Raw genomic sequence first — 27337 nt, forward strand, 5'->3', positions numbered from 1 at the left:
CTGTTAGTTCAAACAAAATTGTTACAAGCGAAAAAGAATTATAACATTAGAGCCCTCTGCGAACGCAACTGTCTCCGTATAATTTACTTCGAAAATGATGCACAGCTTGTTAGCGGAAAGATAAATTAAACGAAATTTATTGTTCTCAGCTAGTATCGATAGCTTCTACAATATTATTCCGACGTAATTAGTATTCGAAGAATGTAGGTGATACGCAATGCAAGTTAATGAATCTTCAAATGAAAGCACTATTAATCTCACAGTTTTCAGCCGATGTTTGAATGAAAGACACTGATTAATGGCCAGCGTCGTTTGACGCTGTCACTTTTGAATATCCCGAAGCTTTCAGAAAAACGTGAAGATTAAGAAATATTTTTTGAAATTATTTTTGCGAAATATTAACGTCACGCTTCGTTTAAAATTTCTGTCTCTATATTTACCAAAACTGCAGCAACTAATTTGACGATAGTTGTGATACTTTTAAATTTTCAAGTAATGAAAACTCTTTTTCTGTAGCTGTATGCAGAACGAGAAAGTCTGATTCATCAATGGTACTGATTTATAAATTATTCTTAGATGACTACCACGAAACAAATTATTCCTTCGTTTACAACGAAAATTCTCCTGGGGTCATGAAAGACCACAATAGGCCACTGCGATGTCGAAAAAAAAATGTATTTTTGGATCACGCCTTCGCGAGTTGTTTCCAACCCTCCAACATGAACATTTATCAACAAAAAATACGTGTCGAATTTTTTGTTCGAGAACTATCTCTCATGTTTTCATAAAAATCGTGGCACGCTGGTCGGACACGTTCTCTGGTGAGAGTAGAAAATACCGTTCCGACAAACTTGGATCGTTTGACATCAACGGAACAGCGTAAAGCATTTCGCTGGGAATCAATGCGTAGAAGTATTGGACGGTTCGTTGACCCCCCCACCCCCCGCTTGCATTCTGCTGTGGCGAACCACAATACGCCAGGTGGCTGGCCTTGGCTAGGCCAGTATTAATTTCGTTAATTATGCGTCACCATATTACGATATTAAGGCTGGTCTAGCTACTTGGCTTCCGAACATAATTTTCCTGTTGGCCACGACAATTACTGTGGACGGCTTCGATGAATTTAGCGGAGATAGAAGCCAAAGTGAGCTTTGATGTTGCTAGGTTTCGATTGCACTTAGTTGTGATGAATTTGGGAAACTTTAGATTTAATCACGAAGTTTCCCGAATTCCTTTTTTACAGATTTAATCACGTAAAAAAGAACATCGCCTGCGATTAAACGCGCAAACCGTTTAAACTAATTTAAACGCTCGAAGAACAATTCTGCAATCTACGAGTTTCCAAACTCTCAGTACCTACGTTGAAAGTCGGGCAAAATTGACAACTATATTATGTACAATAGTATGAGTAATAGTTGTTAATATAGTTATGAGTAATAGTTTAACTTTTATTTTCATCCTAATCGCGATATTAATGATAATTTATAAAAATTGCCCCAAATCAGTAAATCATAAAATTACGTGGTATAGGATATAGTATCATATTACTCGTATGTATGTTATGAAATGTTGTAATTTCTTCATATATTATAATTTATTTTATAGTTTCCCGTGGAAACTAGTAACAAAATCTCGTGCATTTTACGGAATCTCCGAATCTGAAAACGTATCTTTGAAACTGCTTAGTCCAATAATAGTCCAAAAAAACATTTCTAACCAATTTATTCCATTTTAATTGTTCTATTATTCCAATCTTATTGCCTTTCATAGTCCAGTTTTTATTGTCGGTACAAACCAGTCTGCTTACGTACGAAAGATGCACGTAGATTGCCTCGACAATCACATGAAAGTGGCTGGTTAATTACATATTTTGATGCGATTTCGTAGGGGTGTCAATTCTCTAACGAACTGCTCTTTCCATTCTGTACACACACATAAGTCAATACGTTTGAATGGAAAGTTCATTGTATGTACGTAGCGGCGGAAAGATTCAATCTTCTGTTGCCGTTGGCAGTGGTCTATTCAAATGCAAAATGGAAGCTCAGATGCCGCGGGCCGAACTTTTTTTTGCTTTTTCGACAACCTAAATGTCTTGTGCATAGCATCCAGGCTTTCCCAAACCTTAATGCTTTACGTTTTCTCAGTCAACAAAACCGCCGTATAAATTAGGATTTTACTTTTAAATGCTTTGGCATAATACAATATTCAGGGCACATCTTAATAATGCTAATTAATGCACTACGATCATAACCAAACTATGGTAGCTTAGAAATTCTGAACTAACGTCTTCGTATTTACTTAAGAGAAACTAAATTTTGTTAAACTTAAACAGTTTTAACTTGAGATCGAAAATAGTTTTTCTGGCCTATAAGATTTCCACATTATACAGGGTGGGCCAGAATTCGTAATATGGTCAAGTAGAGAGTGATTCTATGTGAAGAAATAAGAAGTACATTTCGTACATCATTTTTTTATCCGAGGCTCATTGAGAAAATTTTTTTCTTTTGAGAAGAAAGACGTTTTATGAGAAAATCGACTTTAAAGTTTGCTCATCTTTGAGCAAAAAATTTATTAGTTGTCGACTATCCTTTTATCGCAGGTGTCTTCATTCAAGATAGTGTTTACAAGCATTAGCAATGATGGAAACATTCCGTTTATTACATAGTCGCAGCAATTAATATAGTATATTCTCGAATCTTTTTTTTAACTTCGTCCCTTGTATGTGTACGTGTTTCCGTGACAATAAATAGCGGCTTAGCTGGGTTTACATTGCAAGTTTTCATCCACCATTCTTCATTCGCGTATTCGCTTTGATACAACACAATCTTTTGAACTAGCATTGAAGAGTGCAAACGAACAAAACATCAGGAAATCCCGGCTACGCTCTTATTTACACGGTCTACGACCATTTTTTATTATTAAAACTTGTTATTTTTCCAAGTTAAAAAAAATAAAACACGTAGCCATTAATAAATCATTCATATTTATTTAGTTACAATTGATTGATGATGATCAATTATCTGAATAAAAAGCACGTACATTTAATTTTTGTATTGTTCTCCAATGAAAAGGTAGATAACATAACAGTAAGTTTGATTAGTCTGAATACAGCTTTATAATTCTCAGTTAACAAAAGATTAACTCGTTGCCAAACGTGACGATGTAAACGAAATGTCAGATTAAGAATTTTTAAAAAATATAATACAATTTCGGTTGATTAAAAGTTACAAAATTCGTGGGTTCGGAGCAAAATTCTTGGTGATTTTTTTCGATTCCTCGAAATTATTTCAGTCCTAATATAAAGTAAGTATACACAACCGTCAATTACAATATAAATAAGAACTTTTATAATTCGATTATCGATATAACCTAATTATGATAGCTCTCATGAAAAGGACACTGATTTTAAATCAGAATAAATCGTATTTTGTAACGACGTTAATAACGAATAATTCTGGAACATTTGATTTCATTTTGTACGTCAAATGTGACGACCTCTCTTAATGTGTTTTAATGTAGCTGCATATCCTGTAAACGTCGATATTTCTAAAAAAATCGAATTTAATTCATTGCTAGATGAAATATCTGATCAACTTTCGGCATGACGAAATGACAGAGTCCATATCCGAGAAGACACTGTATTGAGGATAGTTTTCGTTCTCCTCTTGCGAAACACACAGATCACTTCAAATGAAGGAGATCGTGGAAATCCTTCACGAATAAAAGCTAGTGACGATCGAAACGTGTTGCGTTCTCCAAATGGCAGAACAGGAAAAACACAGTACTGAATTGGTTTCTAGATCTGTATCTGATCGGAATCCAAAGCCAGGAAAGTCACAGGACAAAGCCTTGCCAGATACGTTCGATTGCGTCCCAGACTGCGTTTCTTCTGATATAGAGGACGACCCAACATTAGTCGTGCGTAGCAATTACCATTTCATTTTACGATAAATAAATATGTATGTATATTTTTCGTGGTTATGGAGAATCTAAATTGAAGAAAAAAAGACGTCGTGAGAAAACTATTTTAATAATTCTTCTACTAACAAGACTAATTTTGTTGTATCAATTCTGAATTTTTTAAACGAAAGTTTGATTTTTTGAACACGCCAATTCAAGCTATTGTTTTTTAGAACAAAATAAATATTAATCACTTATTTTCTCTTCGTTATTTTAATTCATTTTATTCTTTTTATTCATTCATCAACGACTTTTTCATAATTCAACTTGAAAAATTCATTGTAGATCTTACACACTTTATCGATTACAATATTCTCAGATGACGATAATAAATGAGAACAAATTACTTATCAATGAAAAGTGCATAGTGGTAATAGAGTATAATTTTCTAAAATTGCATGGCATATCATTTTAGCAAGATCGAATAAAGTTACCTGTACAAATGGTACAGGATTTTTAGATGTGGCTTCAGGCAATTGAACAATGTGCGCTAATTGTTAACACAAAACGGTTAAAACAGCGTTTAGTTGAAAGAAAAAAATGATGAACATTGACCTCTTTGTCTGTAGAATTCAAGTTCGCGTAATATTCATAGAGCTCTTTCATTACTCGGCCAGAACCTATAACATTCCTCGCTCGGTGCCAATGTTCTCCATTCGACATGCAAATATTTCGGTGCTATTCCATTCACAAATGGAATTCTTTGCGCAATGCATATTTTACCTCGAAAATTTCTATAAAATACGAAACTCAAAATTTTACATTTAGTTTCATATTTTTTCATAAAACCTAACTCGTAACTTCGACTGTTTTATAGTTTTGCGTAAGTTTTCGATATATTCTAGTAAGATTATCTACGAGAAAAAGGAAAAGCAAAAGAAAAATAATTCAATGAAATTCAATGTGTATTATGAAAATAAAAATAAATAATTGTTGAGCTTTTAAAAACGTAAGGCTAATAAAACCATCCAACGAAAATCATTTTTGATAAAATTTAGAAATGGAAAATGAATACATTTTTTTTTTTCTAAAACGAATGTCATGCACGAATTCATTTCTTGTGTAAAATAAAAATACCCTGCTTCCATTGCAACAAAACTAGGAGTACATAAATATTTGTTTGCTCTCTGAGCATAGATAATTAAATTCTCCTAATTATAGTCGTTTTGTATTTGTTCTACTTATCTTTATCATAATTGCATAAAATCTATAATCTGTATACAAGGCATTGCATCTATACTATAGCTCTGCTCTATTAAATGTTAGACGACCTGGAATTCGGTCAATCTGCCGTTGAAAAGACTGACTTTAAAATTTCATTCTTCTGCGAAAAGTAAACTTGGTACATTTCAACGTTGAAGTCCAAATTGTATTCTGTATTAATTCACAACGAAACGATATCCCGTCTTTTCTGGTCACGAAAAATCTAAAGCATTTTCGCGGAAGTATTTCGATTATGGTACCGAAGTCGGTTTCAAGTAGGGTACGAAATGTTCGGTGCGAACGTGCCTTGGTGCATGGAATATTCGAGGCAGCGCTCGATACTCGAGGTAATTCAATAAATACCGGCTCTATTAAGAAGTTCCCAGCGCCGATGAGCATTAAATAATTCCGAAAGTTCCGTAAATTGCCAAGGGAGGAATTTCCCGAGCCCGAAATCTTCCCGTATCATCGGTATCGCGTAGAACAAACCTGCCACCGGCTCCGACACTTTTTCTATGATGCTCGCGGCATGGAATCCACTAGTGAAAGCAAAACTATGTAACTAGGAAATTCTAGACGGCCACGTATCTCACAGTTGGAAAGCACATATTTAATCCTTGGGTCGCAAAAGTGTCCAAGATGTGAAAATCTTCGCGAAGAACTTTTCACTTATCTTTTCCTCGACAGCTCCAACTCTTAGCACTTCGTGAATCTTTTTGGAAATGTCCGGGTTTACATTGCATTACGAATACGCAAGACTGTGTTTTATTCATTCTTGTATTATTTTCTTCACAACTACGTACATCTTTCACTGATTTCATAATAGAAGCAGGTCAATGTTTAGTGTTTGTCTGATTTAACTCCATATATAGACAGTCACAAAGAATTCATAATACGTCAATCTATTCATATCAATTCTCACAGATGCGTTTAAGCGATCCTAATAATCGTAAACACATTATTTTAATAAATCTAATAGTGTATTGGTATTAAATGAATTTACGTCAGTATCCACCAAACCAAACCTGTATAATATAATTTTGTTAAATTATTTAAGAACCATTACATTGTTAAATTGAAATTACAGATAAATTGTCACTATTTTGTACGGTAAATTCTCCATCAAATCTCGTCTCAGTAAAACTGAAACAAACCAGTGGTATCAATGGCAGCCATAGTTTGCTTTTCCTTCACACTTTTTTTGAAGTGGAGACTTGAGATACACCGCTAGTCAGTAGTTGTCCACCACACTACGAACAGTCAAATGTCATTAGTCTAAAGTGATTGTGGAAGTTACGGAGCAGGCAGTTACTGCGACTACCGTAGTACAGTGTGTCTCTTTTTCCGGAAGAGATCTCTTCCCTTATCGATTTCCAGCCGTTTACGCTAAAAGCGTAAAATTATGTAAATGTGTGTCATCTAACGACGGAATATGAAACGTCTCTGTTGTTTTTAATAATACGAGAAAATATTTCCTTCCGGTGGGCAATAATTAAACCTCGGATGACATTCGTCTCGAGATCATATTCTCTGAAATTTCAAAGTGTTCATATGAAATAAATGTTGCTTCCTTGCAGTACTTCTTCATTTTATTAACTGCAACATTGTGTGTACTAACGAAAATGCAACACCTGCCTTAAAAGAAACAACAATGACCGTGAAATTCTGGGAAACATGAACTCTAGTAGTTTTCACATTACATTCTTGAAGAACAACATTAAATCCATACAATAAATAGAGATAAAGGAATAAATGCTTTATTTATCATCCGTTTCAATTGAACGAACAATTATGTATTAACGAATGTTTCTGAGGATAATAGTTTTTAAACAGATGCTAGGTCGAAAGATGACGAATGAAATTTACTAAATACGATTTCATGTTTTCGCTAGACGTTTCAGAATTCTCGAATTCGTGCCTGCGAGAAACGTTGCAAATACGGTGACAAATTACCACGAATGACACCGAAGAAGCAGAAAGAAAACGGTTCCAGGTCGCTAGAATGCGATAACTAGTGTTAAAAAGGGGGACTCGTTAATCTTCCTTAAAAGAAGCGCTTCTGGGTCACGAAGATAATCTTACATCGAGCTGAAACAAAGACTTCGCCTTTTACTTTTGCTTTCCAAAAGTAGGTTTTTGGTATTACCCTACCGCGAATTCTTAGAAACTTTCGCGTACTTCTGCGATGTTTAATTGGCTCTTCTGAATTATAAAAAGAGACTTTTCGCAAAATAGAACGGCACCATTCGTGCAAACATTAAAATGCATGCGTTACAATAAGAAAATTGGAAATTTTACATTGCAATGATTGTGTTTACAATATTATGACATTAAATTTGTTAAAAATGTGCAGGAACTTTAAATAATGCCTGTCATTGGTTGCACAAAAGAGAATAACTGTCGAAGACTTGCGTATTTGAGAGCGAGGATGCTTGAGGAAGAAGGCCAACAAAAAGGTTAGCTCGACATACAACAATTGCATACTACACATTAAAAAACGGCATATAAATTATCGTTTTGTAATTTTCCTTATCGAAAATTGTTTTTAAAATTCAGCAGTGTCTTGTCTTCTATATATGGACACTGATTTCATCTTTAGTTAAATTAACTAAAAATAATTAATATATGAAATTAACTACCATAAATATCAGTAATTTTGTTATGTACCCTGAGGGGCATTAACCATGTGTAAAAGGTTAAATTAAACTGCAATAATGTATTTGTGCAATATTTATATATAAGAAAAACTATTCTGTGCAACATTTTTCGAACAACGTGCAAGTTTGAAACGCAATAAGATTTTTACTTCTCCATGAATTGTCCATTTCACTACGCTACCAGTAACTACAATTATAAAAACTATCGTTAACAATGTTTATCCTATTCCATTTTTATGCTACTCGCTATCGGTGATCTCCGACTGTTATAATATTTCTGACTTATAAATTTAACTGCCAATACTTGATCGGTTCCTCGACTGTACGTTTTACCCAAATACAACTTGTATAGAGCGAATGTTGTGTTCGAGAAACACAATTTCAAAATAGAATGGAAGAGCCGAAACAGTAATGTAAACGTGTGAATTCGAACCTAGAGAAGCGTGAAAGTGAGTCGAAGGACGGGAAACTGAAAGAAGCCACAGTAACAGAGACCAGTTCATCGCAAAAGGCTGACGATTCTATTAAGGATTTCGATTCAATCCAAGGTGCCGATTCCATTAAGGTTACTGATTCCAAAGCTGACAGCACTGATCAACAACAGATTAGTGAAATCAGTCAAATTAACAAAAGCACTACTTCATCCGTTACGAACCAAAATTCATTGGACACTGAAACAGTCGATGAAGAAGATTCGGTTGCAGCTTAACTGCAATCATCCAAGAAGGTAATTAAAATGATCAATATACCTTGAGAAAGTGTTTATCGTGTCCTAAACGTTTTTATTTTGCTTAGACACGATCCAAGTTACTCAATTTTTATGTTATGTCTTCTGACCTCTTTGGTAGAAATTAAGAAAAATATTGCTGAGATGGAAATATGCAGGAGAAAAATGTCTAAAGTACTTGAAATTAATGTCCGAAGTGCATATTTGAAATTTTATTCGTAATCAGTCCTGGTTGAAGCTTCCCCATTAACTATGTCATAAATCTTAGTTTACGTCAGAGCTATCATAATCGTATTTTCGTCAAATTAAATTTATATTTGGAATGGAAGTTCATCCAACGTGGCCATCAATTTAAACTCTCGAAGAACCTAAATTGATGCTTGAAAACATTTCTCCTGTTTCCGACGTGAGACATCAATTAACGAATTACTAAATATCCATATTAAAATTCCGAATGATATATACTTCTTTGTAGTAATTATATTATTGGTAATATTGCTTGTTCTTCTTATTTGTACTAGAAACGGTAGAACGCAATAGTAACAAAAATACGTCTTGGTGTATAAATTGAGTTGTGACTCTCAAATACTTATTTGTTCTAAAGCTACTACTACTTGCATCTTTATGGATTTGAAGCATTTTTGGAAAACACGATTAGATCGAAAACAAAATTATAAAAAGTTTTAGAATATTTTTACGTGCAACTTACTAAAATCATTAAAAAAGGAAAGACGTGTTCAACTAATTTTTGTTTCTTACAATCAACATAGACAATTTTTATTTCTCAGAATAACCTGCAGTTTAAGGCTGAGTGTTATTAATTTCACCTTAAACCGCAACGTTTTACTCGACTATTGAAAAAGGATCAAGATAAATGTTACACTAAAAAAAAGTACAACCTCTTTGAGTAGAATGCTTCACTTTTCTCCTCTTTTTCTTGGATCTACGAAGAATTTGTAGTTCTGCGAAAAGAATTTTCAGGAAATAATAGGTACAAATGACTTTTGCAATGAGATAGCCATGGAAGTTCGAAGCATATTTTTCTCATTAGTTTCAGCTAGAACGTTTCTTTCCCAGCGATACAAATTACACGATTTTCCACATCTGGCCCCATTAGAGTCACAACGTGTTTATCATAAATTTGCATCGTTCGAGCGGAAAATCTCCCCGGGGAAATGCACTAGTCTTGGAAAGCGTCGTCTAACTGCGTAATCACCGGAGGCAGATTAATTCGTCGTCGCCACGAACATTCAGGGGAGAGAGTCTTCTCTCCGCAGTACGAAACGAAACTGAACGGAACGGAACGAAACGAAAATGGCAAGAAGTAGGAAAAACCTTTTGCGCTTAACGACAGCTTAACGAAGAAGGAGAAAGATATCTCGGGTAAATTTGCAGTCTACTCCGATAACTGAGAACCGACCGAACTGCTGATTCCCGTCTCGACAACCGCGGCAAAAGGGAGAAGACGCTGAAAAGTTGTCCTCCGTCCGATAGCTCCGAGGTGCCTTTGACTTTTTCTGTTGACAATTTCGCCACGATAACGTTAGGAGGATCAAAATTAAATTAACTTGTCCCGCAGAAGGTCGATCGGCACTCTTGGAACGCTTTCGAACTGCTAACTTCGACAGTTTGCGAGCTCGTACTCTCCGCGGAAAATGGCAAACCAAACTAGCCAAACAGGTAAAGTAATAAAGGTTTACAGTAGGTTCGGAAATTCTTCGGAGTTGTTTTCTTGCGCTTGCTTGTGGAATAGTCTGGCATTGCTCACTGGGAAATGTTTTAGATTTGCGTAAGCAATTCTGCATTTCCTTATCATTTCTGTGTTCTCGTTCACTGAAGTCCTTTTGTTCTGAAATTCTTTTTAAAAATATTTTTGATAAATTGTAACGAATTCTTACATAAGCGAAAAGCAGGGAGAGTCATCTATACTGTATTTTTGCAAATGAGTGAAAATTGTGAAAATAACAAATTGTATATTCCCAAGAGAAATGTTTTAGCAATATTTTAATAGAAATAAAGCAATATTTTAATTCTCAAAAGATCTGTTTCTTTAGTAAAAAAAAAACCACAAGCATAATGAGAAAAAATCATGTAAATTTATCGTTTGATTGAATATTTTGTAACTTCGCATAGATGTGCCTGATAAAGCTGAAAATGATGAAACGGGAGATACTGAATGTCAACCTACATGTCCATCCTCGGCTCTATTTTCTATGGATGAAGAAGCTAAAGAAAGTGAGAAAATTTCCATTTCTTCAAAAAATCTAAATCAATCTATGCTTTCATATTGACGATAGGCAATACGAGTAATTCACCTAAATAATCAGTTCAGGGAAATGTGATTTTATATAAAGCTTCCCCTTTAATTACATTGAATCTGTATTGCTGTATTGACACTTTACGTACATGATTTTATCAGTAATAAGTTTGATTGATTATTTCACGAGAAAATAATTTCCTCTTGCACAGCTTTCTATTCCTCTTTACGAGGCCATACAAAATGCATAGCTCGTAAATCGTCTTGAATACGAATCCTTAAAATTACATTCTAATGAAATTAACTTTAAAAGAAAATTTTCTTCTTGTTTATCATTTTCCTGTGCCTTTGGTCGAGTTAATATCTTCGAAGTAGTAGACAGCCATAAAATGCAGCTTTCTTCGATCCACTTTAACAGTTCATCAACTCGCTTCGTTATTTAAGATTTTAAATTTGTTAAACATTTTTCATACCTGAAACATTTTTTAAATCTTGTTAACACCGAGATAAAAATAACCGAATTATAGAAGTAACATTTGTGCCGCAGTGTTTTGCACGTGCCTCTTAATAAGCGACGTGTTGACAATTCCGTGTTCACGGAAGCAGACGTTGCGCTAATCCCGGCTGAAACCAATTTTCTGCGAATAAACACATCTAAAATAATAGGGGCAACGCGTATAAACCGGGCCCCGCCCAATTAACCGAAATAGATACCGTGGGATCGGAATTTAGTTTCAATGCCATTCTCACAGGATTCAACACGGCTGTCTTTACTTTGGCCACGTTTGCTGCGGTTCTTGCTGTCTATGTCTGCGTCGTGTACAGTTTGAGCAGCCCGCCGACTGTTATGCATCAGCTGTAGAAACTCTCTTCGTTCGGTAACTTGTTTTGACTCCGTTGGTAGTATCGAACTTGCATTGAATTCTACGTTATTATTTCTGCAGCAGAGATGCAAATTTGGTATAACATTTTTTTATCCGGCGCTCCTATTTAAAAAAAAAACCGTTATAAAGATAAACAAACATTAAAATGGATTTTCTCGAAAACGGAGCCCTGGATAAAAATATGTTGTACTAAATTTTTTTCTTATGTTTTCAGGTAGAATCAAGCTTTGCTCGATTGTACTAGGAATTCCGGCCCACCCTGTAGAATTTCAATACTTGATGTTATTAAGAAAAAGGAAAGGAAACTATAAATAGCACATTTCGCAGGTTAAAAAAGTGAGGTTAGATGTAATATGTATTTTGGCATGGGAGGGTTCAGTAATTAGAACACGCGTTTTGTTTCAGTTATTGAATAACTTTAAATAAAAAAATAAATCTAACAAATCGGTTATATTATCGTTTTTATGCAATTTGATTGAGTTTTATGAACATAATAGTTTATTTTTTTGTTTGGAAAGCATCGTTTTTTTATTCTATTCATCTTTATTTGCACCGTGTTTGTTAGCAATGTTACCAATTTTAAGAAGTCAATGTTTCGATATGAAAATTACAGATAAAATATTATTTAAAAATTTCAATGTCTTTAATTTAATAATATTGTTTTTAAATGTAAGTAAAATTATTGAGGACATAGTAATCAGGGGGAGCACAATGGTTGACACGCTTACCCTACGTCAAAATATTTTATTCATTTAGGTTGCAGTGAAATGGAAAGAAATAGTACGAAAATGCAGTTATTGTAATCTAATATTTAAATCAGCATTAATATCTGGTAATAGAAGACTGGTTATTAAATGAAAATCACGTGGATCTATCAAGATACTATAATTTGTAATGGATCAATGAAACATCACTATTGCATAATGTACTAGCTGTTCAAATCTCAAAAACAAAACAATGGATCACTTTCTTACGTAATAAAATGATTTAACCAAGCGAATAAATTGAAGACTTTATTAAATCTTTACAAGATAATACTACAATAGGATGAAAATCTCCGCAGATCTTATTTTTATAAGAAATTTAACACTCTATTTAAAAGACTAATAATTTTGTCATAATAGAATAACGAAATTGATATTACTGTATAATTATCGTCAAAAGATTTTGTATCACCATAACTAAGTTTTGCAAGGAATGTGACATAAGATAAGCTTAGATCTCTTGGTAAAGATTTCTAATAGAATAATAAAAATAACTTAATCCTTTTGTCGATTTCAACTCGAAAAAATCAATGTGGCCGATTTTTTCAATTCTTCCTTATAAATCTCTCTGTTACGGAACGCGAATTTCAGAGGATTTCTGCGGTAAATTGAAATGTGTTCGAGTGAATACAACGTCTATATCTCATTCCCATCGGCTCGGATTAATTAAATTTCTAGAATCCTTTGACAGAGAACGATGACCCTTCACCTTTTCGCGCTATGTAACTGCCGGCTAAGCACGTCTAGGCCTGCCTGGAAAATCGCGAGTAATTAGAGCGCGACGTAAATAACGGATCTCACAAATTAGGAGATGCAACCTGCACCAGTTCACCGTGCTTAATCCTCATTCCGTATGCATATTTGTACCTTATCTTATATTAACATTTACGGTTTCCTTCAACTAAAATAATTTCTCTAACTAAACGTTCGAATTTTTTTTGCTGCCGCAAGTGTCGTCAAAGATATCCAGAAAATTAACCATATGGATTTGATTGAATATCGAAAACCCATGAAATTTATTACATGTTGAATCATATTTCATATGATAACATTTTCAAAAATGTTTATATTAGGTAATATATAGATTACACAATCTCATTTATAGTGTATAAATAACTTTATTTGTGAAATACAACGTTATTTTTAAAGTATTGATGAAGACAACAAAATTGAATCTCAGTTCTATTGAAAGATACGTAAATATACGTCAAATGTGTTGTAAATACGTTATGAAATATTGAATGAAATTGATGGACAGTTCGTGTATTATGTGAAAATAAACACCTGAAATGAAACTGTAGACTTTAAAAACGGTAAAATAACTGTACAGTGGACTATGGAATTTGAACAGTATCCATTTTCTCGTATCTATGAAACATGCGTTGCGATCTTCTTTGTCACATCTTATATTACCTGTTATATAACATTGCGACACTTACTTCCGTTCTTCCATAAGCTGAGTTTATATAAAACACGTGATATTCGCATATTTCCGGAATTTGAGCACAAAGAGTTGCATAAAAGTATCTTCCAGTGCAATATTTTTAAAAACATAGTAGTACAGTATAAACTGACTTCATCATATATTTGTTAGACGTTCCCATTTTTTCCACCAAATTATAAATGTACCGAAGAACAGAGATACATTTTTCCTTAACTTTTACATAAAAATTTGTTTTGTTTTTCGTACGTGAACAATTTTCTTAAATTCCTTTAAAATTTGTCATTTTATTTGTCCAAAATTATTTCCTTTAATAACCCGGAGCAGGATTATATTTTTTATTAGCATTGTTTAGATGTCTTCTTTCTGTAATAATTACAACAAGTCTAAAACAATTTAACAACGTTTTTAAGTACTTTTAATTTTTAAATAATTTCTTATTTCTATAACGAATATCTCACAGTTTTTAATAAATATAGTAAAATAAATAAATAAAAATGTACAGAAAATTCTCCCCAATTGTCCTTTGGTTTGTAAACAAAAATGAACAATTTGAGAAGAGAAGATGTGGTTAGAATTTACTGTAAATGACAAATCTCTCTCCCCCCCCCCCCCCCCCCCCCCCCCCTCCATCCCTCTATATATATATCCCTTTCTCTATTCTGACGTAATTCAGGCTGCTCGTCTAAGGACTAAACAATGCATTATTGATCAGCAATTCGGGACATGTGTAATCTACATACTAAATAAGACAAATGTAGTTTCATTGAGCTTGTTCGCGTAGGAAGCGAATAATAAGCTTTAATTATGCACAAATCCTTCTTGTAATCCTTTCTCCCATCGGCTGGCGTTTGTCCTGCCACGTTAATTCGTGGCAACTCGGTAAACATTTGTTTATATTAAGTTCTCGTAAAAAATCAACTAAAATTCTTCCTAGTTAATTATTTAGCTCAACTCTGAAACAATCTACGTTACAGTACTGCAAAATGTAACTAAATTTTTTAATTTTTTACTTTTTTTCATTCTACTCCATCCTCATCTAAAAATGTTCTAGAATGTTTACGAAAATAATAATTACGCCAGAATAACTCGACATAGTAAAAAAATTATCTTTTTTTCGAGTCTAGTATACTTGTGATATACGGTAATTATGTAGTATATAATATTGTAGTATATTTCGTCTAGTATACTTGTGATAGAGGAATGTACTCGTGATAAGCTACGAACTCATGTCCGAAGGAATTTCATAGTTGACTGACTTTTTGAGATTTTCGTGAGGCATAAACCTATGATGACAGTCTGTTAATAACATTTCATGTTCAGCTGCAAGGTTCGCAGTCGTGCGCATAAATTATAGTTAGTTGTCAGAAAATGGCCAGATACAAATCGGATTGCGCTGAACCCGTAAACTGAGGATCTTTAGAACAGATAATAGACTGGAAACTGGGAACGGACAATGGCGGGCCACTGAAGATGCCATTGTTAGGTGCAAGCACCACTGTCGTGCACACGTGACTGAATTATTCAATAAACGAGGTACACTGGAGTGCTCCATGATCTCAATACTGTCAACCGGTGTTGTAGCGTTCGAAAATGTAAATATTACCAAACGCCATTGTCCATGAAAGTAATTACTGGAAATTCGACTTTTCAACAGGCCCGTGCACAAGAAAAACGAGGAATATCTTGTGAATAGACTACGAAAGTTGCAGGAGAAAAACTTCAACAACGTTTAACATAGTTTTTCATTTTATTTCGAGTTTAGATTATTCGTTAATGTAACAGCATCTTCATATTCTTAGTTTATTTAGAATCCTTGACATAATACGTGCACAACCTTTACAATATATTTACGATGATACGTGCAATTTATTTATGCATTAAAGAAGTACTATCTTTACAGTGTGATTTTTGGCCTTTACGGTATTGGTTATTTTCCACATATTGAGTAAAATATCTTTCGTGGAAACTCTGTGCTTATCTGTTACATAGTTTTCTGAGAAATGTTACGTTCATGAGTTAGTGTTTGTATCTAAAGTTTATAACATTCGTCAACTTGTGCAGGAGTCAACGCATGAAAACTACAAGACGTTGCTGCATGAAGACTTCGTTCGATCTCTGTTGGCAGTATTAAATTTATGAACATACGAAAATCAACGGAAATCAGTACATCGTGAATTTTCAAATATTTTAAAACTTTTACGAGTTTCTGGAAGACAGAAACGTACATACGTGCATACATGATGCAGCAGAATATTTTCGTTCGCTTTGAATTGATTTACAACCCCTTAAAATATTTCTGCTGTTATATTTACAACGCTCTTTGCTCGTCGAGAACTCCTACGGCTAATTTTATAATTAATTTCTCTTCCTAGAATTCATTTTGTAGATTAGCCAGTGATCCGAGTTGACGATTATAATTACGCTCCACAGCTTTGTTTGGAAAAATAGAAAATTCATGCGCCGGGGAGGCCACGTAAATACCTTCGATATTTATGGATCTTTGAAAAAATAATCTACCTACCGTATTCGAAACAGTCTTTTTATTTCTTTAATCCTATTCGTGCGATCTGCAGGATGTAATTATATAATAATAGATTATAAATAAAGCATTGTGTCGCGTTCACAGTGTTTTTTTTTCATGTAGCTATAATAACCGCTGATATTTACATGGTTCCCTCTGCAGAAATCAAATAGAGCATACCGCCAAACAAAACAATGTATTTTCCTCGTTTTTACAAACATATGCCGCAGTAATCGTTACCGAAATACCTGCGAATATGAAACAATGCGGAGTTCCGGGAAAAAGACGACTTTTCAGATTATTTTTTCAACCCTCTCACAAGAACCATCTGTATCATGCGATGTTTGTTTCACAGTCGACAGCACAGTGCATTGGGTTCCATGCCGAATGAACATGCTTACTGACGAAAACGTAATGTTTCGTGAATTTTCGTCCATTATACTGTATTGTTTTTCGCTGCGCACGTGCGTTGACATAGTTTTTCCTCGTCTTCATTTACTGATGAGCTGGCAATTTTTCTTCTATCGTTGGTATTCAAGTTTATACATTTAAAAGCATTTAAGAACAAATCCTGTACAGAAAGCAGGGTTTAACATTATTCGAACTGTATCGAATCGAAATTTATTTAAAATAATTATATGAATAAATTCTTTTCAGTGAAATATTTTATTAGAATATAAATTATTCATTACTAAATATTCATATTTCGGCAAGGTTTAAAATTTTTTTTTAATATTTAAAATATATTTAAGACAAAATACCGTTCAAAATAGGTTTGGAATATGCCTCACTTTATCGATTCTCTAATTTTATATGATTATCATACGACAATTTTATATTTTAAATATATTGGATTGATTGTGAATGAGGAACTAACCTCGCAGACAAGTTACAGGATTAAAATCTTGCACAAATACATTTCTCTTGATCAGCTATCGAATGGTATAAGAGTCACTGAAAAACCTCTAAAGGCAGTTTTGATCATATATGGCCCTTTGTATTGGATTGGATACTTAATCGATGATATTGAATAGTTGTCACGTATGTGTGTTATATAAAAAGTGATTTCGTTTTTAATAATTGTAAAGAACTTCATCAATAAATATGTTTAATGACTGTTTATGAGTATTTCGACAATTTTCTTCTAAATATTAATTTAAAATACAATATAAATATATTGTATTAATTCAAATAATTTGTCGGACTACTGATACAAATATTATCGTGTTGAACAATATTTTTTCAAAAATTCTCAATCTCCGACCTTCGATTTTAAGAGGACTATCATGAAACTGCCGCTGGGTAAAGTGTAATTAAAAGATGACCACGATAATGATTTTATGGGCGCTGGTGATTGCAATATGTGAAACTAAATTACTGGTATGAGCGGAAAAAACATTTCACAGTGATTTTAAAGTAAAATAAATGCATTCGTAGTGGTAATAACGCGAAATAAATTCTTCTCGAGCAGAAATACTTAATTTGGCCAGCTCCGACTATGAAATAAGGGCGGAAACGTTAAGCGATGCATTGCGATGTGAAATTACCACTTAGACCTGCCGCGGATTGAGTTAAATTTCAATTTCTCCTACGGCTGTATCTGCTATACTGAATTATTGGATTACTTAGAATGTTCGGCGAATCCCCACCATGTGACAGAATATTTCGTCGCGTTTCATTATCCGTGCAATTGAGTTTCTCGTTTCGCTCGTGCTTTAACGAATGTTTGCATTTAATTAACGAACGGCTCTTGGTTAACGCATAGCAAAATAATTGCGAAAATAATTGGAGGTCTATCGATTCGGATAGTAATGCATATAGTTATCAATCAAAATTCTAATTCAATGAGAACGTGGACGAATGCAATCTACCCACACGTAAATTTCAAACATCGAGTTTATTAGTTGTTCTATCGAGGTCAGATGTAAAACGTATAGCCCAAACAAACTGTAGTTTGCTGACCCGACTTCGGTAGCAAAGCTTGCAGAACACGTCCGGGCAGTATACAAAATTTAAAATTTCCTTGCTGTTGGTGTTTCTGGCGTTTTTAACATTGTACATTCCAAAGAGAAAACCATTTTTGTGAAACCGATTTTTTTTTAATCAATAACAACATACACACGCCAAGAATATTTCTTTGAAGTTTCAAACAATAATTCGAAGTGGTTATGTAGATATAACTCGACGGAAAACTTTGGACGCGGTCTTCTCAAAACAACTTTTTCGCAGCTGGTCAACAGGGGAGAAATATCGAACCAATCAACTTGAACTTTTAACTGTACGTTCAGGAATGGTCCTTTTATCGTTCAACTTACAGGCAAGGCGGTGGGGTCGTCCGTATTTTTTGTTTAATTACGAAAAGTTCAAGAAGAGTACAAAAGCAACAAGAACGATGTTGAAAAAAGAAGAAAGAATTTACGGCTTCACATAATTTATTTTCAACGTTTGACAAACGCGGCTAATAAAATTTGTCAAGCACAATAACCTTATAGAAAATTGTATTCGTTTCTAAGTGAGAACACGTAATATTTTTTCAACCACTCTGTATTTCATATTTTTGCATCATTATATATGCTGAGTACAGCTATCAATAAGCTTTACGACATTGTAACCATTCTCGTAAAATTCCGATAATCCAGCTTAATGTACAACACCACGATCTCACCAGAGACGTTAAAAATTACGATTACGAACGCAGTCGGTTACACAAAAATTCATTTTATGCTTTGTCGTAGCTCGGCGTAAAGGAACTGATTTAATTCGTAGTTGATTGCTCGGAAACAAACATTCCATTTTCGATAATGCCTTCGACACAGCTGGTCACTGGTCGAGAGAAAAATCTGCATTTTCCCGAAACATTTCACCCACACTGTCGCGATCCAACAAGGTTCGATACGCATCGGTTAACGTTCGCGGGGCAACTGAACTGTCTCTAGATTGTATTATTTAGGTGACAGTCCATTTTCCGGGTAAAATCGTGGGCACAATCCCCACTATGGTTTAGTATTGTTCCGTCGATTTTCGGCCTGTTTCTTGCGCTCAGAAAAAAAAAACAAAACTAGTAGCTGTAAACATTGTTGCTTGCGCGAACGTTCACGCCATAAAGCAATTTCATTTTTCAATACCGTACCTGGATTAAGCACTTACCTTCTAATAAAGAGTCTAACTCGTGATCAAGATTTTCAACACGATTCATAAGGTACTTCTATGTTATTGATATCTTTTAGCTTGAAGTAAAATTCTATTCTTCCGTTATCAATGTTTAAACATTAAAGAAAATTGAGACACACAGGTTACTTCAAAAAGGGACAAAGGCTTCAAAAATAATGCAGTAATTTCTTTCACACTGTCCCTGTACAACTTAAGAAAATGAGATACGATTATACAAGCCTTGCAGCTCGATTTTTATATAAAATGCCTGCACTAATTACAAGATGCAGAAGCTACACATATATTTATTTCCTTCTCTAGTAACTTTAACAGCTTGAAAATAGTTCAAAAGCATTTACAAATATCTGAAATAACTTTTTACTGTTTTGCATAAAAATAATAAAAAATAAATAAATAAATGCATAAAATCTGATTATAATGTTTTTTAAAATGTCTTCAAAGTTATAACGAAGATTTGGATCTGAGCTATTCGCGAATATTTCGAAATTAAAGTTGAACGACATATAGGAAAAACTTGTCATCTGTTTACCCTAAAGTGTATATTTACCAAAATTAGAATAAATAAGCAAGCACTTTTGCAAACAAATTTTTGTAGCGTATCATTAAAATTATCGCGTTAATAAAAGCCTGTGAGCTCGTCGGAAATCCCGTGCCGGTTACGGAAACTTCATTCGCCGCAAACAAGGTTCGGAATAAACCAAACACTTTATGGAATTTCGTGTCGCGAAGAATCTATAACGCTACCGTGCTGTACCGCGCTGCCTTGGCAGGACCAGTGATTTTAACGAGCCCTACATTATATGAACGAGGAAACCGGAAATTCTATTCCTAGCCCGACGTCTCTCCAGCTAAGTTAACTTAGTAACTTTTACAATATTGTGGGAACCCGCGGAAAATAAAAGATCGTCACGTTACGGAGATTAAGCTCATCCAAAAATCATCGAAGACTCTGAATGGCCGTTGCTCCGAGCAATAATACACTGTTTTCCATCTGTCGTACACGGTTAAATCGTAGAAGGCCTTTCTTGCTTTAAAGAGCTACAAAAATTGTACGACGTCTTTAAGGGCTTAATTCTCTGCTAGTTAGATTTGAACAATTTGCTTTGTGTATCAAAGGGACCTTAACTGGGTTACAGAATTGTATCTTTCGAACCCCTTTCCGGACGCAAATCATTTCATATTTCTTTGAATTTCTATCGTAAAATTATCTCAACAGTCAAAATTCTCGAAAAACCGAAATATCTTTTTTTCTGTAAATAGATGTTTTATTGAATTCTGTCCAACTCATGTCGCAGACATAAGCTGAAGTATCCTGCAATCTTCCTACAGCTTCCATTTATAATCTATCTTAATTTGATTTCAATTCGAGCCACAGTCTAGTAGACACATATCTCGCTTCACATATTAAAGTTATTAATCTTTTTTTTAAAAATGCAAACTCGTTAATTTATATTTAAAGGCTGACATTCACTAATTTATCTCAATTATTTTAAATCCACACTTCCCACTCTTTCTAGAAATATTTGTATCGTAAGATAATATACGTCAACATAATGCACAGCATTTACAATTTGACATAGTCTAATACAGATTTAATTATAAATTCGGTACGACTTTTATCCCTGACTGAAGATTTCCGTTGTTGTCAGGGCTCTTTCCTCGGTATAGGTTGTTTATCGACAGTCCCATGGCGGTTGGAAAATGGGGAATTGCTCGATTCAAAACAGAGCTATCTCTCTTTCGAATGGCTGAGACAGCGCCTCCGGCCTATCGAGAAACGAATATTCCCGGGTATTTGTCCCAAGAGATCCGAGATCAGCCGTGATAATATCATGATGCGAGCCAGTCTCGTCGACATTTTCGGGATAACCGAGCCGCGGTCCCGCGATAGGGAAATTGCCGACCAGCAGATAGTTGGGCAACGCCAATTAATCGAGTCCATCCGAAAGACAATACTTTGCAAGCTGACTGCATTATGGAAATCCGATTTTTATGAAATTGCGCTCCACACGGCTATCGCTACTTTTGTCAACTTTCTTGATACGCTGCCAAACACCAAGTGGATAAAATAATCAGATTATGCATCTATTACGAAAACCCTTGAAATTCAAAACAATCGGAAGCTCATTAGGATTTTGTTTTTCTCGAACTCATTCACAAAAAATCAGTTCAAGTTATATTCTTTTTCCGTGATGCAATCATCTAAAAGTCATTTTAAAATCCTTCATTTACACGAAATAAAATGTTGAACCACGGAAAGTATTTTTTATTTTTTCTTTACACGAATTTAACATCTAAAAATGTATAAACTGTATTGACTGCTGAAATAATTCTTAACTGTATAAAATTAATGCACTTATTTCATTAAAATAATTTGCTGTGCAATGATTTATTTCTTAGAAACTTTCTGATACGATATTCGCAACCAAGTGCCGAATATCCATCATTTACCAGAAAGCTGTTAATTTTTCGAACATTCATAATTTCACATTAAATTAATCGTATTCGATTTCCATACATAAATTGAAAGAAAATTAAGAGATCGATAACTGTCATTTCCAGTTATTTCTCAAATTACTTGGCACATTATGCTCTAATTATTGTTATATTCGTGAAAACATTTCCAGCCGTGCGGAATAATGCAGAGGTGATTTTACACTGTCAGCGATGAAAATTAATTAGCTATCGCAAATAAATGAAGGCGTAAATTATTTCACGTAGTCAACTGTATGCCTCAACGAATAATTGCACGTAGCACGTCTATGAAGATCATATAAGGATGATCTGTAAATGTCATTCAACGTGTTCGTCAAAGAATCATATCTTCCAAATAATATACCCTGCGTGAATGAAATACAAGAAAAGAAAAAGTGTGCAAGGTTGAACGAATTACGATATGCGCGAATATAGACAGGCATTTGTGGAATGTAATAAGTTGTAGTCCATATTTTTCTATCGAGCACCGTGGTTCATATTTCTTGTGACCGGTCAAACATCAATAATTACATTGTAATTGAACCTAGCTCGAGAGATTTCTGGTAATCATAGCTGTGTGGCAATCCGGTCCTTTCAAAATCGAAACGAATACCACAAACTGATCGTCAGTCGCGACCGCAACCGTGCAAACTCGCCGCATAAATCGCGTGACTGACGATGAACCAGGAACACAATGAAAGATACCGTTCGCATGAAAATGCCACATGTTTCGGTCTGAACTATCTCCATTACGTTAATTTGTTGCTGTAGATCGCCAACTGCATAATTTTCCTGATTATAATTTCGCATGCTTTAAATTTTTATCTCGTTAGTTGTATTACCAAAATTTAATGTAATAATACTTGCATTCATTTGTAAATCTTAAAGTCTTAGAATCTATATATAAATTGTTTGATTTTGTTCATGTGAAAATGACAGCATTTTTGCTTCAATTGTAACTTTTAATGATTCGATACGGAATATTTTTGGTCGTACTGATTTCAGTCCATTGGAAAGATAAACAATTCCAACTTTGTCCCGCTTTTACATTCGAAATATATTCGTCATATACAGTCAGTCCCATAAGTATTCGTACCCTCATTACTTATAAGAGAAATTTGTTGAAATCAAGGGACGCATGTAAGATTTTGCAATAAACTTTTTATTATCAATGAAGACATGTTTAAAGTTAATTTATACCAAATTATAACAAAATTGATTAACTAATAACAAAAATATATTGATTTTACTCCTCGTAGTACGTAATAACAGTCCACAAAAGTATTCGTACCAGTGCAGATTTTGTCAAAAAATCGCATACTAGAGTAGCTTCTTTACATTATATTAATTTTCTAATATTTATTGGGTCCACCTTTATGCCTTATTATATCGTTTAATCGATTTGGCATACTTTCTACCAGTTTTAATGCGATATTGGTTCAATTCTATTCCAAACTTCCAAAATTTTGTTTTTTAGCATTTGTTTATTGTAAATTTCATGCTCGTGTAGTCTTTTATCTATTTCCGCCCATAAATTTTCTCTAGGTTTTGTATCTGAACTCTGAGGAGGTGTACGTAAGAAATGGGGAACGTGGTAAAGCATCCGCTCAAGAACAATCTGAGCAGTTTGCTTCGGGTCGTTGTCGCGTTGAAAATAGTAGCCATCTTCCAAGCCAAGCTTAATCGCACTTGTGTGCAGATTTTCTTCGAGTATATTTTTATACTTTATCTTATCGAAAATTCCATCGATAAAGACATGTTTGCCCACTCCGGATGCCGCCATACAGCCCCACACCATCACGGAGCCTCCACCGTGCTTTACAGTTGGTTGTACATTTTTTAATTCTAGTTCTGTATTAGGCTTTCTCCAAACACTTCCTCTTCCGTCACATCCGAAAATATTAAATAAGTTTATTGCAAAATTATACATGCATCCATTGATTTCAACAGATTTCTCTTATAAGCAATGAAGGTACGAATACTTATGGGACTGACTGTACGTCACGAATATGTTCAACGGTATCTGCACTGTTTCCAAATGAATTCTATTACGCTGATACTGTGACCTTTATGGAATAAAAAATGTCCTCGAAAATGTTTCAAAATTTCGAGCAGAAAGATGAAACTTTACACACATGCACAAAATACGATAAAAATCCCAAGTGTTTCATTATTCAACAAAACATTAAACAAAGATACGTATAATAGTGAACATTGGTAGCAGACACTGTTATTAAAGAATGAGGAAGCCGTCTGTAAAAATGCTCTTTATACATCTGAAAAAAGTTCCAGTTGGAATATCATGGCGGACCTCAAAGCGAAACTTACCACCATCGTCATAACTGGAATTAATGTCCTGCTCGCACAAAAACATTTGTTCCATCCTACATCAGAATGCTGGGCTCATAAGTTCTATTTTATATTGCAGCAGAAGTTTGATTTTCCATTATTTTGTATATTAGCTGTGAATAAAATGAGATTGTTTAGTTAGATCGTAGTAGTCAGCACTTATTTAAAGAAGTAACTAAATTGGTCAGATACGAAACAGTAAAAACATTTAATAAATTTGAAAAAACTGTATAACTGTTTCTAAGTTATTAAAATGATTAAGAAATTAAGTATATATTTATGCAACTGTTGTATCTTGTAATTAGCACCGAGGAATTTTATTTTGAAGACAACGATTTCGAACTATCCTCCAAAAGAATTTTGGATACATTTTATGCACGCTAATGATATAAGTGAATTAATATTCCAGCGAGCGTCTGGATCCTTCATTATATTCACGGACAAATGTTCGACATTTTTTCGCGCGAAAAACTTGTTCATCAGGAGAGCTGCAGTCACGAGAGCTGCGCGATTGTCATATTTATGTAAATCGTAACAATAGTATCTCATTCTGAACTGAAAGTCCTCTTCCGAGACAAACAATTCCCGTTTAGAGGGGTGAGCCACGACATTTCTCGGTGGAAAGTCCGTCGGAAAAATGCTCAGCGTTTCAACGAGCCGCACTTTTATCCTCGAAAAATGCTCCCCCGATATGTACGATTTTTATGAAAAAGTAGGGAGAGCGGAGCAAGTTTGAATGTCCGCTGAAAACTTCTTCTACGACGGAGGAAGAGATGTTCCACCGTCGCTGATCGAATCTGCGACCGAATTCTTGTTAGGGTACGTTTCGGACGCGCGGAATCCTTATTCGAATTCTGTCTAGCTGAACGAATTCCTGTGACATTTAATCATTCGTTAAATTTAATAGAACAGGCACATACGATCTTTCGTATCTATTATTAGAATTACTGCTTTATATTGATACTAATCTTCGTGCTAAAAAGCTCATGTAATCAATTCGCGTTTATTAGGCTGCGAATTTTATGCATCTAAACTATAAACTTCTATTAAAAATCTATCAGAATTAAATTCTGCAGCATATCCTTTGAAAATTGTAATGTAAAACAATATGGTGGAAGAACATCGTTATAACATTTCCATCTCCTTTAAAATGCGTATAGCATTTAGTAAAACAAGATGTTGCAAAAAGAACGTTATAACATTTTCATCTTCTTTAAAATGCGTCTAAAATAGCTTCTAAGCAAAATATTATCTCGTAGTATAGTTTCTGCAAATTCATCAAAGTCTGCATTAAAGATCCTCATGAATGAATCATTACATTAAATATCAACAACGAGATACTTAGGTCCCAACAGTTTGAGAACAGACAACAAACAGTCTTAAGCAGGGAAATTATTTGTATTTTGTGTGAACAGTTTGCAATAGTTTGCAGAAGAAAATATTTAATAAATCAGAATTATGCGTCCATTAATTGTTTCACAACAACGAATCTTTCGTTGCCCAAAATATTCTCTATAAAAAGACTCACTATTGTTTGTGTTTACCAAGGCAAATGATTCATCGCACTTATAACAGTGCGAATTCAATTAAACGCGAATTTAAGTTGCAAGCCTTGCTACTTTGTTTGTCGTCACAGTTTTAGAGCAGCTTGTCGCGATCATACTATAGCGTGATAAGAATGGATCATGAGACTATGTATGTACATGCATCGAAGTAATAAATAGAGTTTATAGTTCATGATATGGAATGTCGGTATTAAAAATTACTGAACGTAGTTCAGGCGTAAGCATTATACGCCGGCTTCTTCACGCGTGAAATATTGCGTGTTATAAACTGACTTCCCCCTCACATTTTATGGAATATAAAACACGAACATGGTGTGTTGTTTGGATGATTTTCTTGTTCAAGAAAAATTCTTAGATACTTTAAGATATGCATAATTTATTCTACACGTTTATTTATGTACACCTGTTACCGAATTCGGACATTTATTCACAGTGAATTTATACAAATTCTACAGACTTAAGGGTGCCCGTGTATTATACACCGTCAAGAATCTTCAAAAATTCATTTCATAAAGTTACGATTTATAAACATAATCCAATGAATTATTATCTATTCGAAAGGAACATTAAATATTTGAACAATATTTAATAGAATATTCGAGACGATAATTTATTCTAAAAGAAAAACGGTATTTCAATCGAAATAGAATACAATTCTTCAATTGCTTATATGGTATTTTTAAGAAATTATTGAGAAAGATGATAAATTACTGTGAAAAAATCTTATCTACCTATTTTTAAAAGTCAAACGAATTACTATGATAAAGTTTAGAAGCAGTTGCAAAAATGGTCAAGCTTTAGTATCGTTATTTAATTCATTTATTCGTTTAATGCTTTAAACCAGATGATTTATATAACAAGAGAATATTGTCACATGTAATTTGAATGATACATAATTTCTAAAATCTGAAAGTATATTATTTAAGAACGTGCTAACTTTTCACAGTTATTTAGTAATTGTTATTTGCACAGTTATTTTACAGTCACGGTTTGTATGTCATCTTTAACTTCCGTTTTAAAACCATACTTTACTCTCGATTTACGTTTTTGGCGCCTAAAATACAAATTCTATTGCAGAAACGTATGCGTGGGAATAATTTCCATGGCCACGCCTGATCCTTGTAATTTCCGAATAAAGGGTCACGTCGCTGGCCCTCAGATGCACGCTATTGCCGTGCGCACGACACAGATCGAACGATTGTCTATCACGGAAAGACGAGTCTCCAAAGCAAAATGATTCTGGCCAATGGAATCCATATACCGAGACGCACGAACGGCTTAGGGTTCGGTCATCCTTCGGCGTCGTTCAATTTCTGGTAATAGCTTCTTCTATCGGATGAAGTCCCACGGCTGACGCGAC

At 34.2% G+C, this 27337-nt stretch overlaps 2 protein-coding genes across 2 annotated transcripts in view; both read left to right on the forward strand.

The window, feature by feature from the left end:
• LOC144467963 (uncharacterized) overlaps positions 1 to 27337 on the forward strand; it is a 191332-nt gene that overhangs the window by 99258 nt on the left and 64737 nt on the right. The window lies entirely within an intron of this gene.
• Positions 7529 to 9759, forward strand: LOC144472329 (uncharacterized). Its single transcript, XM_078185309.1, has 3 exons — positions 7529 to 7619; positions 8258 to 8407; positions 9599 to 9759. The coding sequence occupies exons 1-3, from the start codon at positions 7529 to 7531 to the stop codon at positions 9757 to 9759; spliced, it is 402 nt and encodes a 133-aa protein (XP_078041435.1).

Source organism: Augochlora pura, chromosome 1 (assembly GCF_028453695.1).
Source record: "Augochlora pura isolate Apur16 chromosome 1, APUR_v2.2.1, whole genome shotgun sequence".
NCBI lineage: Eukaryota > Metazoa > Arthropoda > Insecta > Hymenoptera > Halictidae > Augochlora > Augochlora pura.

Excerpts from the sequence above, each read along its gene's own strand:
- LOC144472329 (XM_078185309.1), top strand. The coding sequence starts at position 7,529 with ATGCCTGTCATTGGTTGCACAAAAGAGAATAACTGTCGAAGACTTGCG. Across the intron at positions 7,620-8,257 it reads GGAAGAAGGCCAACAAAAAG|AGAAGCGTGAAAGTGAGTCG; the intron begins GTTAGCTCGACA and ends ATTCGAACCTAG. Across the intron at positions 8,408-9,598 it reads TACTGATTCCAAAGCTGACA|TTTCAGCTAGAACGTTTCTT; the intron begins GCACTGATCAAC and ends TTTTCTCATTAG.